The sequence below is a fragment of the Chiroxiphia lanceolata genome, chromosome 1 (assembly GCF_009829145.1).
Source record: "Chiroxiphia lanceolata isolate bChiLan1 chromosome 1, bChiLan1.pri, whole genome shotgun sequence".
Classification (NCBI taxonomy): domain Eukaryota; kingdom Metazoa; phylum Chordata; class Aves; order Passeriformes; family Pipridae; genus Chiroxiphia; species Chiroxiphia lanceolata.
In genome coordinates this window covers 266,366-281,102 of record NC_045637.1, presented here as the reverse complement: position 1 = coordinate 281,102, position 14,737 = coordinate 266,366, and the positions used below count along the sequence as shown (strand labels likewise).

Here is a 14,737-nt window from a genome sequence, read left to right as displayed (position 1 = left end):
ACAGGGACAGGTCCTGGCAGTGTCATTATGGACAGGGAAAGGTCCTGGCAGCGCTGTTATGGATAGAGAAAGGTCCTGGCAGTGCCATTATGGATAGAGAAAGGTCCTGGCAGTGCCATTATGGACAGGGAAAGGTCCTGGCAGTGCCATTATGGACACAGACAGGCCCTGCCAGTGCCATTATGGACAGGGAAAGGTCCTGGCAGTGCCATTATGGACAAGGACAAGTGCTGGCAGCACCATTAGGGACAAGGACAGGGACATGCCCTGGCAGTGCCCTTATGGGACAGGGCCTGGCTGCACCCCGGCAGCAGCAGTGCTGGGTGTGGGGGTCCCAGAGCAGGGAATGGGGTGCTCAGGGAGGAAGGGCAGTGCCATGTTCTTGCCCGGGACCCCCAGAGCGAGCAGAGAACAGGCAGTGCCATCCCATTCCATCCCGTGCAATTCCCACCCCACCGGCATCCCACGCCCATTCCAAGCCACCCCCGTCCCCGTCCCGTCCCCACCTCTCCGCGGCGCGGCTGCACAGCGCGTCCCAGCGCTCCTTGAGCTCCCCCAGCAGCTCCTCCAGCGGCTGCAGGTCCTGGGGGAGCCGGGCCCCCTCCCGCAGCGCCCGCCCGCTCCGCAGGGTCGCCTCGTACACCGGACGCTTCGCCCGCAGCACCTTCTGGAACGCCTGGGGGGGGGGACCACGGGCGGGCGCTGAGTCCCCCAGCTCGGGGAGACCCCCCCGAGTGCTGCGGGGGGGTTGGGGTGCCGACATCCCTCAGCCCTCCCTGGGTCTCCTCACTTTGCAGAATAGCCCTGGGAAGGTGTCTGACCCCCCCCCCCCGCCTCCCTCCAGAGCACTCGGGATCCCCCCTCTGGAATAGCCCTGGGAAGGTGTCTGACCCCCCCACCTCCCTCCAGAGCACTCGGGATCCCCCCTCTGGAATAGCCCTGGGAAGGTGTCTGACCCCCCCCTGCCTCCCTCCAGAGCACTCGGGATCCCCCCTCTGGAATAGCCCTGGGAAGGTGTCTGACCCCCCCCTGCCTGCAGAGCACTCGGGATCCCCCCTCTGGAATAGCCCTGGGAAGGTGTCTGACCCCCCCGCCTCCCTCCAGAGCACTCGGGATCCCCCCTCTGGAGCCCCCAGCTCTGCTCCCCACGGCCCTCCCGGGAACCCTTTGTGCCCGGGAGCGGGGCAGCCCCACCTTGTGCTCAGCCAGCTGGCACTTGATCTCCTCCTGGCTGGTGGGAGCGTCCTGCGGCTCCTCCAGGCTCTGCTCCACCTCGTCCATCCAGTCCAGGAGCAGCCGCCGGGACTCGCTGAACTGCAAGGAGGGATGGTTTGGGGGGGGCTGCGGGGGGGTTACCGGGGGCAAAGCGTGGCTGGGGCAACCCAGGCAGGAGCCACGGAGCCACACAAGGGAGTGGCACAGCCCTGGCACCACTTTGGGGCAAACCACGGGCCAACACAGCATGGAGACAGCGCCAGAGCCCGCTCCCAGCAGGACCTGTGTCGTGGAATCATCAGTCCCAGGATGGTTTGGGTTGTAAGGACCTTAAAGCCCATCCAGTGCCACCCCCTGCCATGGGCAGGGACACCTCCCACTAGCCCAGGTTGCTCCAAGCCCCATCCAACCTGGCCTGGGACTCTTCCAGGGATGGGGCAGCCACAGCTTCTCTGGGCAGAGGCCCCGTGCCAGGGCCTCCCCACCCTCGCAGCCAAGGATTTCCTCCCAGTATCCCATCTAACCCCGCTCTCTGGCAGCGGGAAGCCGTTCCCCCTTGTCCTGGCACTCCAGGCCCTTGTCCAAAGCAACCCGAGGGGCAGAGCCCCCTCCCCAGCCCCCGGGGGCAGCGGGCCACGCCCACGGTACCTGTTTGCTGCGTTTCCGTGCCTCCTCCAGCGCTGCCCCCCTCTCAGCCGCCCTCTGCAGCACCTTGCCCAGGCGCTCCCGCGCCGCCAGCACCAGGTTCTGGATGACGGCCCCGTCCTGCTTCCTGCTGAAATCCTTCAGGCGCGCGGCCACGGCCTCCAGCCCGCCCAGCTTCTCCCCGTGGGCATTCGCCTCCTTCACCAGGGCCTGCGGGGAGGGGGCAGCTGTGGGTGGGTGGTCCTGGGGCAGGTGGGGAGACCCTGGGAACAGCTGATGCCGGGATGGGACACGGGACCCCCCGGCACAGTTTGCACCGGGATGGGACACGGAGCCCCCCAGCACAGCTTGCACTGGGATGGGAGATGGAGCCCCCAGCACAGTTTGCACCGGGATGGGACACAGGACCCCCCGGCACAGCTTGTACTGGGACGGGACACGGGACCCCCCGGCACAGTTTGCACTGGGATGGGAGATGGAGCCCCCAGCACAGTTTGCACTGGGATGGGACACGGGACCCCTGGCACAGTTTGCACTGGGATGGGAGATGGAGCCCCCAGCACAGTTTGCACTGGGATGGGACACAGGACCCCCCGGCACAGCTTGTACTGGGATGGGACACGGGACCCCCTGGCACAGCTTGCACTGGGATGGGACACGGAGCCCTCTGGCACAGCTTGCACTGGGATGGGACACGGAGCCCTCTGGCACAGCTTGCACTGGGATGGGACACGGAGCCCTCTGGCACAGCTTGCACTGGGATGGGACACGGGACCCCCTGGCACAGCTTGCACTGGGATGGGACACGGAGCCCTCTGGCACAGTTTGCACTGGGATGGGACACAGAGCCCACTTCTTCCACTGCTGCAGGGACAGACGTCCCACCCACAGCCCAGAGCAGATCTCTTTGTGGGTGCCACATGGGACCCCTTTGAGGAGACCCCAGCCCCATGAACCAGCCCCGGGGAGATCTGTCTGCCAGTGCCAGTGCCACACGGGAGCCCTCTGTGCAGACCCCAGCCCCATGACCCATCTGGGGGAGATCTCCCTGTCGGTGCCCTCTGTGTAGATCCCAGCCCCATGACTCAGCCGGCAGAGATCTCCCTGTTGGTGCACTCTATGCAGACCCCAGCCCCATGAATCAAGCCCCAGGGGAGATCTCCCTGTCGGTGCCCTCTGTGCAGATCCCAGCCCCATGACCCAGCCAGAGGAGATCTCCCTGTCAGTGCCCTCTGTGCAGACCCCAGCCCCATTTCCCAGCCGGCAGAGATCTCCCTGTCGGTGCCCTCTGTGCAGACCCCAGCCCCATGACCCAGTCGAGGGAGATCTCCCTGTCGGTGCCCTTCGGGTGCACTCCAGCCCCACGAATCAAGCCCCGGAGCACCGCACCGGCTCCTCCCTCCCTTGCCTTGTGCTCCTGGATCTGGGCGGTGACGGTGTCGAGGACGAAGCTGGGGGGCGCGGGGGACCCCAGCAGCTCCTCGGCGTGGGCCACCCAGCGCAGCAGCTCCTGGGCGGAGCCGTGGAACTCGGTGGTGACCGTGAGCCCCTCGGCCAGGCGCTCCTGTGGGGGGGACGGGCGTGACGGGGGCGGGCACCCCCCGCCCCGGGGCCGAGGTCGGTCAGGGTGAGCCGCCCCCGGGGTCGGAGCCCCCCACCCCACACACCCCACACACCCCACACACCTTCCTCTCCTGCGCCTCGGCCTGGACGCTCTCCCACTTCTGCTCCAGGATGCGCAGGCTGTGCTCGGTGCTGCAGGGCCGCCCGGCGCGGCACGACTCCAGCAGCCGCTGCAGCCGCTCCCGCAGCCCCCGGTACGGCACCGCCCGCGCCTCCAGCTCCCGGCACAGCTCCTGCCGGGCACACCGGGCACGCCGGGCACGCCGGGTCAGCGCCCGCCGCGGGGCCGGGGTGGGGCCGGGGACAGGGAACAGGGAACGGGATGAGGAAGAGGACCGGGATTGGGATGAAGAGCGCGACAGGGATGAGGAAGGGGTCAGGGACAGTGAACAGGGGACGGGGACAGAGACTGGGATGGGGACAGGAACAGGGTCAGGGACAGGGAACAAAGACAGGGATGGCTCCTGCTCTGCCTCAGGGAGCCAGAGGAGAGTGGAGAGGGGGACCAGGTTCTGTCTGGTCAGGGAGAGGAGGCAGCAGAGAAGGGTCTTGGCCCCTCGGTGTGGAGAGGGGTGGTTTTGGGGGACACATCCCCCTGAGGGACCCCGGGGCCCGGCCCGGTGCCAGTGCTCACCAGGTGTGCGTTGAGCTTCTCTTTGGTGGCATCGGGGTGGCCCCAGACCGGCTTGGAGCAGAAGAGCTGCAGCTCCACCTGCTCCAGCCACTGCAGCAGCTCCGTGATCTCCAGGGTGATGTCCTGCACCTGGGGGCGAGGGGGGGGCTCAGCGCCGGCCCCACGGCCCGGCAGCACCGCGGCCCCGCGCCGGTACCTGGCTGAGGTTGTTCTCCAGCTCCAGCTGCCGGCTCTCGGTCTCGCTGCGCACCAGGTCCCAGCGCTGGCCCAGCTGCTGGAGGCTGCGCTGCAGCCCCTCCACGCTCTCCCCCAGGCTGGACAGCAGCAGCCCCTGCCCGGCCTCGGTCACCGACTGCACCGTGCGGGCGTGGGACATCACGTCCGTCCGCAGCACCTGCACAGGGGCGGGGGGGTCACGGCTGGGACCGCAGCGGGGGCACCTCGTACCCCCCCGGCTGTGCTGCGCAAAGCCCCTCGCTCTGAGTGCCCGGGACACCTCTGCCACCCGTGTCACCGCCGCCACCGTGGTGCTGGGCTCTGCGGGTGCCAGGCAGAGGGAGGGCAACACCCAGGGGTGCCCCTGACTCTTGCTCTCAGCAGGGCACGGGGCTGAGGCGCCAGATTTGCTGATTCGTGGCAGGGGGTTGGCCAGGACGGGCACAGAGGTGACACGGTACCCTCTGCACAGCCCTCTCCTGGTGTGGGGCCAGCCTGGCCCTCGCAGAGCCTCGCCTGCATCAGGCACGGCCCGAGCGTGCCCAGGCAAGGGGCCGCAGCACTGGGATGGTACAGAGACAGCTCATTCCTTCCATGGTGTCACTGTGGGAGGGGACAGTCCTCATGCCACAGCCTGCCCGGCCTGGCCACCACTGCAGCAGCCCAAGGAGGGGCTGGGCAGCGCCCTGCAGCCAGGACACACACCCTGGGGGCAGGACCATGGCCAGGACCCCCAGGACACACACCCTGGGGGTGGGACCATGGCCAAGATCCCCAGGACACACACCCTGGGGGCAGGACCATGGCCAGGACCCCCAGGACACACACCCTGGGGGTGGGACCATGGCTGAGATCCCCAGGACACACACCCTGGGGGCAGGACCATGGCCAGGACCCCCAGGACACACACCCTGGGGGTAGGACCCCCAGGACACACACCCTGGGGGCAGGACCACGGCCAGGACCCCCAGGACACACACCCTGGGGTTGGGACCATGGCCAGGACCCCCAGGACACACACTCTGGGGACAGGACCATGGCCAAGACCCTCCAGACCCTCAGCAACGGCCCCCACAGAGGGTCTGGGTCCCCACAGAGGGGCTGTGCCACGCGTGCCCTGGGCCGCGGCGCAGCCTCACCTTGTGCTTGGCCAGCTCGATCTCGCAGCTCTGCAGGTCGGGGCTCAGGGGCGCGGGGCCGCGCAGCTGCTCCCCGGTGCGGCTCAGCCACTGCAGCAGCTCTGCCAGCTGGTGCTGGAACTGCCCCAGCCCCAGCAGCGCCGCCTCCAGCTGGTGCTGCCGAGGGGAAGGGGTGACACCGGGGGGAGAGACGGCAGCCCCAGCCCCATGCCCGGCACCCACGTGGCCCTGTGCGCCCACCCAGCACCCACTCAGTGCCCACACGGCCCCACACGCCCACTGTGCCCAGTGGCATCCTGAGTGCCCACAGAGCTCTTGTGCACCCACCCAGACCCCACACAGCCCCAAGCACCCACCCAGCACCGTGCCAGCGCCTGCATGGGCACCTGGCACCAGAGGGCACCCTGTGTCCAACGACTCCACTGCCTCCTGCACCCTCCCGGCACCACACCTGGCACCAGTGTGGAACCCCTGTGAATCCCCCCATGAATCCCTCCAGACCCACGTGGTACCCACCACACCCTCCCAGCCCCACACAGCCAGCTCCCATGTGGCACCCCCTGCACCCCCCCAGCTCCCACATGGCACCCCCTGCACCCCCCCAGCTCCCCCGTGTCACCCCCTGCACCCCCTGCCCCGTGCCCCCTCACCTGCCTGCTGACGATCTCCTCCTCCAGGTGGTCCCAGCGCTGACGGAAGTCACTGAGGGCAGCGGGGGGGTCCCCCTGCCCCATGCCCCCCTGGTGCCGCAGGCTCTCCACGTCCACCTTGCACTGGTACAGCTCCCGCTTGAACTCCTGGGGGGCAGCACCGCTGGGTGACCCTGGCCCCATGCCCCGGGATGGGGTCTGCCTGGCACCAGGCACTGCGTGGCACCATGTGGCACTGCATGGCACGGCACGGGCACCTGGGCACAGGGCTGCTCCTCACAGGGAGCCGGTACCCAACTTGCCCAGGGACCTTGTAGAGGGCGGGACTTGACCACCCAGCACCCACCATGGGGGCACCAGCACCGTCCAACGTGCCACCCCTCCATCCCACTGCTGTCTAGAGCACCCCCCTGGCCCCCCTGCCCCCCGCCTGCCCCATCCAGCGGCACAGGATGGTTCAGCACGACGTGGCACGACGTGGCACACCACGGCACCTTGAGCTCTGCCAGCTGCTGCTGCACCATGTCCAGGTCCCCTCCGACCAGGAACTCCTCGGCCATGCGCAGCTCGGCCGTGTCCAGCCACTCCAGCAGCCGCTGGGGACAGGGGGAGACGGGGATCAGGACTGAGGGGTCCCACGGTGGCCTCACAGCCCCTCGTGCCCCTCAGCGGGGATGGGGGGGTGATACAGCTCCCTCCGGGAGGGGCCTCCTGAGGGCCCCACCCACCAACACCCACCAACACCCACCAACACCCACCAACACCCACCAATACCCACCAACACCCACCAACACCAACACCCACCAACACCCACCAACACCCACCAACACCCACCAACACCCACCAACACCCACCAATACCCACCAACACCCACCAACACCAACACCCACCAACACCCACCAACACCCACCAATACCCACCAATACCCACCAACACCCACCAATACCCACCAATACCCACCAACACCCACCAACACCAACACCCAACAACACCCACCAACACCCACCAATACCCACCAACACCCACCAACACCCACCAACACCCACCAATACCCACCAACACCCACCAACACCAATACCCACCAACACCCACCAACACCCACCAATACCCACCAATACCCACCAACACCCACCAATACCCACCAATACCCACCAACACCCACCAACACCAACACCCAACAACACCCACCAACACCCACCAATACCCACCAACACCCACCAACACCCACCAACACCCACCAATACCCACCAACACCCACCAACACCCACCAATACCCACCAACACCCACCAATACCCACCAACACCCACCAACACCCACCAACACCCACCAATACCCACCAACACCCACCAACACCCACCAACACCCACCAACACCCACCAACACCCACCAATACCCACCAACACCCACCAACACCCACCTGCATCGTGTCCTGGTAGCTGAGGGCGGCCTGGAGCTGCTCCTCGAGGCGCCCGTTCCGCTCCATCCACACCCGGCTCAGGCTGTGCCAGGAGGAGTAGAGCTGCGCCCAGGCGTGGGGTCAGTGGTGCCACGGGGGGACAGGGCATGGGGGGACAGGGCACAGTCAGCAGTGCCACGGGGGGGACAGGGCATGGGGGGACAGGGTGAGGGGTCAGCAGTGCCACAGGGGGGGACAGGGCATGGGGGGACAGGGTATGGGGTCAGCAGTGCCATGGGGGGGATAGGGCATGGGGGGACAGGGTGAGGGGTCAGCAGTGCCACGGGGGGGGACAGGGCATGGGGGGACAGGGTGAGGGGTCAGCAGTGCCATGGGGGGGGACAGGGCATGGGGTCAGCAGTGCCACGGGGGACTGCTGATGGGGGGACAGGGCACAGAATCAGCAGTGCCACAGGGGGCACGGCATGGGGGGACAGGGTGTGGGGTCAGCAGTGCCATAGAGGGGACAGGATGCAGGGGGACAAGGCAGGGGGTCAGTGGTGCCAAAGGGGGGTCAGAGTGTGGGGTCTGGGGTACTGGGGTGGCACCACACAGGCGTCCAAGCACAGGGGTCAGTGACACTGCACAGGGGCCTGGGTGTGAAGGTCAGTGGTGTCGTGCAGGGGTCTGGAGAGCAGGGGTCAGTGGCACTGCCCAGGGTCAGGGGACACCCCATCCCTGTGCAGGGGTCTAGAGAGCAGGGGTCAGTGGCACTGCCCAGGGTCAGGGGACACCCCATCCCCGTGCAGGGGTCTGGAGAGCGGGGGTCAGTGGCACTACCCAGGGTCAGGGGACACCCCATCCCCACAGCCCCAGGACCCCGTCCCTCACCCAACCCAACCCCAGGGACACTCACATCGTCCAGGCTCTTGGTGACATCGGGCTTGTCGGGGTCTCCACAGGAGGCCATCAGCTCCACACCCAGGCTGCCCAGCGTGTCCAGCTCGCCCTGCAGGGCATCGATCTCCTCCCGCAGCGCCTGCACGTGGCACGGGGGTCAGGGCTGCCTGGGATGGGGGCTGCCTGTGCTGGGGGCTGCCCCCCAGGCCCCCGCCCCCGCCGTACCTGCATGGTGCGCAGCCGCGTGCGGATGGCCTCGGGCTCCCCGCCAGCCTCCTCCAGCCCCAGCACCAGCTGCTGGGTGTCACTGAGCGCCAGGGCCAGCTCGGACAGGCCGTGCCAGAAGCGCTCGGCCAGCGCCAGCAGCTCCCGCAGCCACCGCTCCTGCTCCTGACAGCGGCCCCGCAGGGACCCCCACTGTGCCAGCAGCTGCTCCGTGCGCTCCTGGATCCCTGCGGGCACGGGGGGCAGGGATCAGGGTGCTCAGAGGGACCCGGCACCCCCACACAGCCCCGACAGGGACACAGACCTGCCGGCAGGGCCGTGCCCACCCACCCCTCTGTGCCGATACCTCTGGCCACAGCGTCGGAGCCGACTGCCTTCATGGTGGCCAGCAGCTCCCCGCCCTGCGCCTGGACGCCCTCCAGGGCCACCCCCAGCTTCTCCAGCTCGCCCAGGGCCAGGCTGTTCTCCCGGATCTGCTCCCGCAGGTGGGCTGCGTCCCCGCGGACGGGGGGCTGGCTCTGCAGCCGGCTCTGCAGCCGCTCCAGGCACTCCAGCAGAAGGTCCATGCGCTCTGTCAGCTGGGGACCGGCCCAGTCACTCGAGGGGACGCCCCTGGGGACGCCCCCCATCCCGGTGCCAGCCCCGTACCTGGCTGTATCTCGGCAGGGCGTCCTCCAGCAGAGCCGCTGCCTGGCGCACGCGCTCGCGGATGCAGCCGTACTGCTCCTCGGCCTCCTGCCAGCGCCGCTGGAACGGGGCTCCCTGCTCCGGGCTCAGCTCCACCAGCTGTGCTGACACGCGCTGAAGCTTCCCCACCAGCGGCCGGTGCTCGGCGATGGCCTCCCGCAGGCTCTGGGGGCGAGGGGCAGCCGTGGGGCCACGCTGGGGTGGCACGTGCCCCACGGGGGTTCATCCCACGGGGGTTCATCCCACGGGGATTCATCCCATGGGGATTCATCCCATGGGGCCATGTGCCGGTGCACCCTGGCGCTGCTCCCGGCAGGCTGATGCCCATCGGGTGCCCCAGCCCGGTGGGCCCCCTGGTGATGCCGCCTCATCCCATCACCTCCCCACTCCCAACCCCGCGGGACAGCCGAGCACCTCCGTCCGTGTCCCTGCCCCTGTCCCCGCCTGCACCTGCAGCAGCGCCTGCTGCTCCTTGAAGGCCTCGTAGCTGATGGCGTCGGGGGAGAGCTGCACCCCCAGGGCCCGCGTCTCCTCCAGCCAGGGCAGCAGCTCCTCGAGTGCCTCGGAGAACTGGGTGAGCAGGGACTGGGCGTGCTCCAGCTGCACGGCACAGGCGCCGCTGCGCAGGGACAGCTGCTCCGTGCGCTCCCGCAGCGCCTGCACCGACGGCTGTGGGGACGGGGGGGTCACCGGACGGCTGGGGGTGTGGGGCACGGCCATCCCCAAGTGTTGGCAGCGTCCCCTCTGGCAACCCCCCCCGACTGACCTGGAGGCGCTGCCGCAGGGGCTCGGGGCAGCAGCGCAGCAGCGGGTCTGAGATCCCCAGCAGACGCTCAACCAGGCCCCGGCAGTGCAGGACCTCAGCAGAGAGCAGCTGGAACGGAGCAGCAGGTGGGTGCCAGGTCCTGGGGGTCAGTGCAGGGCCCAGCGGAACGGGGACGCCGAGCTGGTGTCCCCTGGGACCCCTGGGCACTGCTGCGGACCCACCTTCTGCTCGGAGAGCTGCGAGCCGAGAGCCTCAGAGTCCAGCTGCACGCGGCCGATCTCCTCCAGCCGCTTGCCCAGCCCGGTCACACGGGCAAGCTGGGACTCCAGCACCTGCTCAAACTATGGCAGAGGGGCAGATGTCAGCCGGGCAGAGTGGGCACACACCGCGGCGGCCGCTCCAGGACAGAGACTCAACGTGTCACAGTCCCACAGGACTTGTCTCCCACAACCCAGAGTATCCCTCCCAGACCCAACTCCACCACCTCCCACTGCAGAGATTGGCCAGGAATGGTAAAGGGAGGCAAAGGGTGACAGTCCCCAAAGTGCCACGTCCCACACCTTCTCCCTGTCACCGGTGCTGACTGGGGGCTCCTGGCCGTCATCCTGGCTCTCCCGCTTGCCCAGCTCCTTCTCCATGCGGCCCAGCCACAGCGCCAGGTCCTCGGGGGCTGTGCCCAGGCGGGACGAGGCCTCCAGGGTCTGCCCCAGCCGGTGTGCGGTGTCGGTGCTGCTCTGGCCCACGATGAGGTACCGCATCCTCAGCGACTCCATCTTCTCCTGCACCAGCTGGGCCTCCTCCCCTGCGGCCACACCACACCGGCATCAGAGCCTCTGTGCCAGCATCCCCAGGCGTGGGATCAGCCAGACCAACAGCTTCCATCGCTGTGATGGTCACTCTGTCCTGACCTTTCTCCTCTCCTGCTGCTCCCAGAGCTGGATCTGGCCCCTTATCCCACTGCCAGCAAAATCTACCTTCCCAGCTTCCCCTCACCATCGCTGCACCCTGTCCCACCATGGCCTTGACCCCCAGGCTCTGCCCTGGCCTCTCTCCATCCCGTGGGATGCTGTGCCCCTTCACACCACCCCACAGCCCCCGGTGGGGAGCAGCACATTCCAAGGACCCCCCAGTGCCCAGGGGTGCCATCCCTGGGCTGGGCTGCCGCACTCTGTGCTCATCCCATCCCACACCCCGCAGTCCCAACCCCGTGGCCTCCACTCCTGGCCATCGCCACTCACCTGTCACCATCTCCAGGACCCGCTGCCCTCTCTCCAGGGCACTGTCCAGCTCTCCCAGCCGCCCGCGGATCTCCTCACAGAGGGTCTGGGCAAGAAGTTCCCGTGGCAGTGACCGACAATGATACAGGTGCTCACCCCGTGCCCACCCCGTGCCCACCCTGGCCCCACCTGGGTCTGCCGGTGGGCATCCTGCACACGGCCGACGCAGCCGTCGGTGCGCCAGAGCTGGGCCAGCTGTCGCTCCGTGGCACTGAGCCACTCCTGGAAGGCATCCACGGCCTCCTGGAAGCCCTGAGCTGCCGGCAGGATCCGCTCCAGGCGGCCGTACCTGCGTCGGGAGGGCTGGGTGAGCCCGGGGCTGACAGTCTCCGAGGCCAAGGTCCCAGCCAGGAAAGCCCCCTCTCCCCCACACCGGGGTCCCCATGCCCTGGGACTCCCAAGGAGAGGGACACGGCAAGGCTGGCATCCCCAGACAGGGACCTGCAGGAAGGGCCTCATGCAAGACTGGCTGCAGAGCCTCAGACCCGCTGCCCCTGTGCAGCCCTGGCACGTGGGATGGGGATGGTTCCTCTGCTGTGGTGGCCCCGATGCCAGCGGGGCAGGACACACAGGGACATCGGGGTGTCGTGGTGACACGGCTTGTGAGGACACCAGTGGCCAGAGCCTGTGCCTGCCTGGTGACAAGAGCCTGGACCCTGACCCACCTGGCCTCAGCCTCCTGCATCAGCTTGTCCCACCTCTCCCCGAGGTCGGAGAGGCTGGCACCGCCCTCGGGTGCCGCCGTGCCGGAGCCGTGCGCCGTCTGTCTGTCCTGCAGGACGAGCTCCACGCGCGGCCTCCGCTCCTCCAGCAGCCGCTTCAGGAGCTGCAAGGCAGGGGGGGCACCGCGCTGTGCCGGGGACCCCGCCCGCCCCCGCGGCCTTGGCACAGCCCCGGGCAGCGGCTCCAACCCCGGCCCCCTAATCCCCGGCCGGAGCGCGTGGGCGGGACGCGCCGGCCGGCCCTGCTGACCTTCTGCTCCTCCAGCTGCGCCTTCGCCACCTTCGCCTCCGCCGACGGCGGCTTCTGGTTGCTCACCAGCTCCTCCATGTCGGCCACCCAGGCCAGCAGCCGCTCCAGCGTCTCCTGGCCCCGCTCCGCGCCTGCCACCTCCTCCGGGACAGGGACGGCCCGCGGGGACACCTGTGGGGGGAGAGGTGGCTGAGCCGCCCAGGTGGGCGGGCAGTGGGGCTGGGCTGCGACCCCACACCGTACCCTGCCCGGGAGGTGACGCCGGGGACCCTGGGACCCTGCGCAGCCCAGGGGGTCCTCCCCGGCGACCCTCGCTGGGCTCTCCAAAGCAGGGGCTGCGCACCCCACATCGTTTGGACCCCTCCGGACACACGATCCTGGCCAGCCGCGAGAAGAGGGAACTCCCTGTCCTATGGCACCGGGCTGGGTGTCCAGCACCGGGGGTGCCACCAGCACCAGGGCACAGACCTCGGTGACCCCGCACGAGCCCCGGCCACGGGAGAGGAAGGCCAAGAGTCGCTGCCGAGAGAACCGTGCCAGAGGGCAGCCCCGTGGCGCGGGGTTGGCACAGCGTCCTCCCGGCGAGGGTCCCTGCCCGGCAGTCACCTCTGTGGCATCCGCATGTCCGGCGCAGCCGGCGGCAGCGAGCTCCCCCACACGCTCCGTCAGCACGGTGACCGTCCGGGTGACCACGGGCTCGCCGCCCTTTTCGCCCGCCGGATACTCGGTCACTTCCACGATCTCCGTCACGATGGTCTCGGTCACCTCCGTCACCTCCGTCACTTCCCGCGTGGTGACAGGTTTCCAGGACCAGGTGCTGCGGGGGACGCTGGCCCGGGGGGGCGTCCAGGCTGCGCCCCCCGCCTGCCCCTTCACCGGAACGCCGGCCGTGCCCCCGTTCTGCACCGCCACCTCGGACTGGCTGCGCCTCAGCACCGGGCTGCCCGGCCGGCTCCGAACGGCACCGGGCACCGGGCTCCAGCCGTTCTCCACCGGCACCGGCGCCTTCTCCGGCAGCCCCGGCCAGGCCTCCGTGACGCCTCCAGCGGCCGGCTGCCCCTCATCCAGCCCCGGCTCCCGGCACGGCGGCTCCCGCAGGAGCTCCTCCGGCCGCCGGCTCTTCTCGCCCAGGCAGCTGGGCCGGCTCACCGAGTTCCCCATGGCGCGGGCGCCGGGCCCCCGCCTCAAATCCCGGCCTGCAACGAGCCAGGGGACGCGCGTTGCCGGGGCCACCGCGGGGCCCGGGTCACCCCTCCCACCCCCCCGCTCTGCCGGGTCTGCCTGACCTCCCGCTCCGGCGTCGGGGCGTTCTGGCCCCGCAGCAAAGGGCTGCCGAGAGCCGGGGCACAGGGAAGGAGGGACGGGACGCTGACCGTCACTGGGGCCTGGCGGAGGGAGGAGACCCCGCCGGGCAGTGCCCGGGGTGCCCGTCCTGTGCGTCTCGGCAGCAGACGCGGCAGTGGCGGCAGCGCCAGGCACCGGGGACAGGCAGATGCTCCCGCCCTGCGTCGCCTTGTGCCGTTGGATTAACGAGGGCGGCGGAGCCGGGAGAGAGGAGCATCTGTCCGGGGGGACGGGGGGCTGGGAGTGGCCGGGGGTGGCCGGGGGCACCCACCGGCGGGCAGGCAGGCGGGGGGCAGGCGGGGGACAGGCAGAGGACGGGCAGGTGGCCTCCCACCCTGCCAGCACTGCCGCAGCCATAAATCCCCCAGCGTGACCCGGCAGGACCCTCCCCCGGCAGCCCCCCTGCCAGCCCCCCCCTGCCGCAGCCGCAGCGCTCCCGGTCCCCGGCCCTCCGGCTCGGCCCCGGGCACACGCCCCTGTGCACGTGTGTAAACACACACCCCCACACGCGTGTACACGCACACACAGTCCGACACATATGCACACGCACGTGTGTACACGCACACACTCACACGTGTGTACACACACCCCGACATGCAGACCCCGCGCTCGCACTCCCGTGCGGGGGGCAGCGGCAGGACCCCCGCGCCTTGGTGAGCCGTGACATGAAACACACCTGTGGCAGCCCCGCACACGCGTGGGGAGCGCACGTGCACCCACGCGCACCCGCCCTGGCCGTGTGCCCCGGGGTGTCCCGGCCGCGGGCAACGAGCCCCCACGCGCGGCCCGACACGCCGTGAAACACGCCACGGGCACGGTCCCCGTGCGCGGTCCCCGCACACACTCACACCCACAGCAGGGTCCCGACACTCGCACCCCCGTGGGTGCAGTCCCGCGGGGCATCGCACACCCCCCCCCCCGTGCGTCGGGGTGCCTTGGGACCGCACGAGTGGGGGGGACAGGACGCGGGGTGACTCGGGGGGACACCTCTCCGCGCCCCTGCCTCGGGGGTGCTGCGGGGACACAGACCCCGCCCGGCCACGCGCA

The 14,737-nt window shown here is 69.5% G+C and overlaps 2 protein-coding genes across 2 annotated transcripts in view; both read right to left on the bottom strand.

The window, feature by feature from the left end:
- The window catches only part of LOC116797962 (erythroblast NAD(P)(+)--arginine ADP-ribosyltransferase-like), a 471,907-nt gene that overhangs the window by 351,145 nt on the left and 106,025 nt on the right, over positions 1–14,737 (bottom strand). The gene's annotated exons all lie outside the window — the stretch shown is intronic.
- Positions 1–14,737, bottom strand: part of PLEC (plectin) — an 80,694-nt gene that overhangs the window by 11,522 nt on the left and 54,435 nt on the right. Inside the window, exons 46-70 of the mRNA XM_032699162.1 lie at positions 14,199–14,366; positions 12,953–14,034; positions 12,347–12,517; positions 12,040–12,200; positions 11,504–11,663; positions 11,336–11,420; positions 10,658–10,899; positions 10,319–10,438; positions 10,098–10,205; positions 9,782–10,000; positions 9,293–9,496; positions 8,991–9,222; positions 8,645–8,871; positions 8,436–8,558; positions 7,541–7,642; positions 6,617–6,718; positions 6,123–6,269; positions 5,473–5,628; positions 4,314–4,511; positions 4,118–4,246; positions 3,546–3,716; positions 3,269–3,424; positions 1,864–2,070; positions 1,195–1,314; positions 507–676 (exon numbers count right to left, since the gene is read on the bottom strand). Coding sequence (XP_032555053.1) covers positions 507–676; positions 1,195–1,314; positions 1,864–2,070; positions 3,269–3,424; positions 3,546–3,716; positions 4,118–4,246; positions 4,314–4,511; positions 5,473–5,628; positions 6,123–6,269; positions 6,617–6,718; positions 7,541–7,642; positions 8,436–8,558; positions 8,645–8,871; positions 8,991–9,222; positions 9,293–9,496; positions 9,782–10,000; positions 10,098–10,205; positions 10,319–10,438; positions 10,658–10,899; positions 11,336–11,420; positions 11,504–11,663; positions 12,040–12,200; positions 12,347–12,517; positions 12,953–14,034; positions 14,199–14,366 — 4,960 coding nt within the window. The remainder of the gene's footprint in view (positions 1–506; positions 677–1,194; positions 1,315–1,863; positions 2,071–3,268; positions 3,425–3,545; positions 3,717–4,117; positions 4,247–4,313; positions 4,512–5,472; positions 5,629–6,122; positions 6,270–6,616; positions 6,719–7,540; positions 7,643–8,435; positions 8,559–8,644; positions 8,872–8,990; positions 9,223–9,292; positions 9,497–9,781; positions 10,001–10,097; positions 10,206–10,318; positions 10,439–10,657; positions 10,900–11,335; positions 11,421–11,503; positions 11,664–12,039; positions 12,201–12,346; positions 12,518–12,952; positions 14,035–14,198; positions 14,367–14,737) is intronic.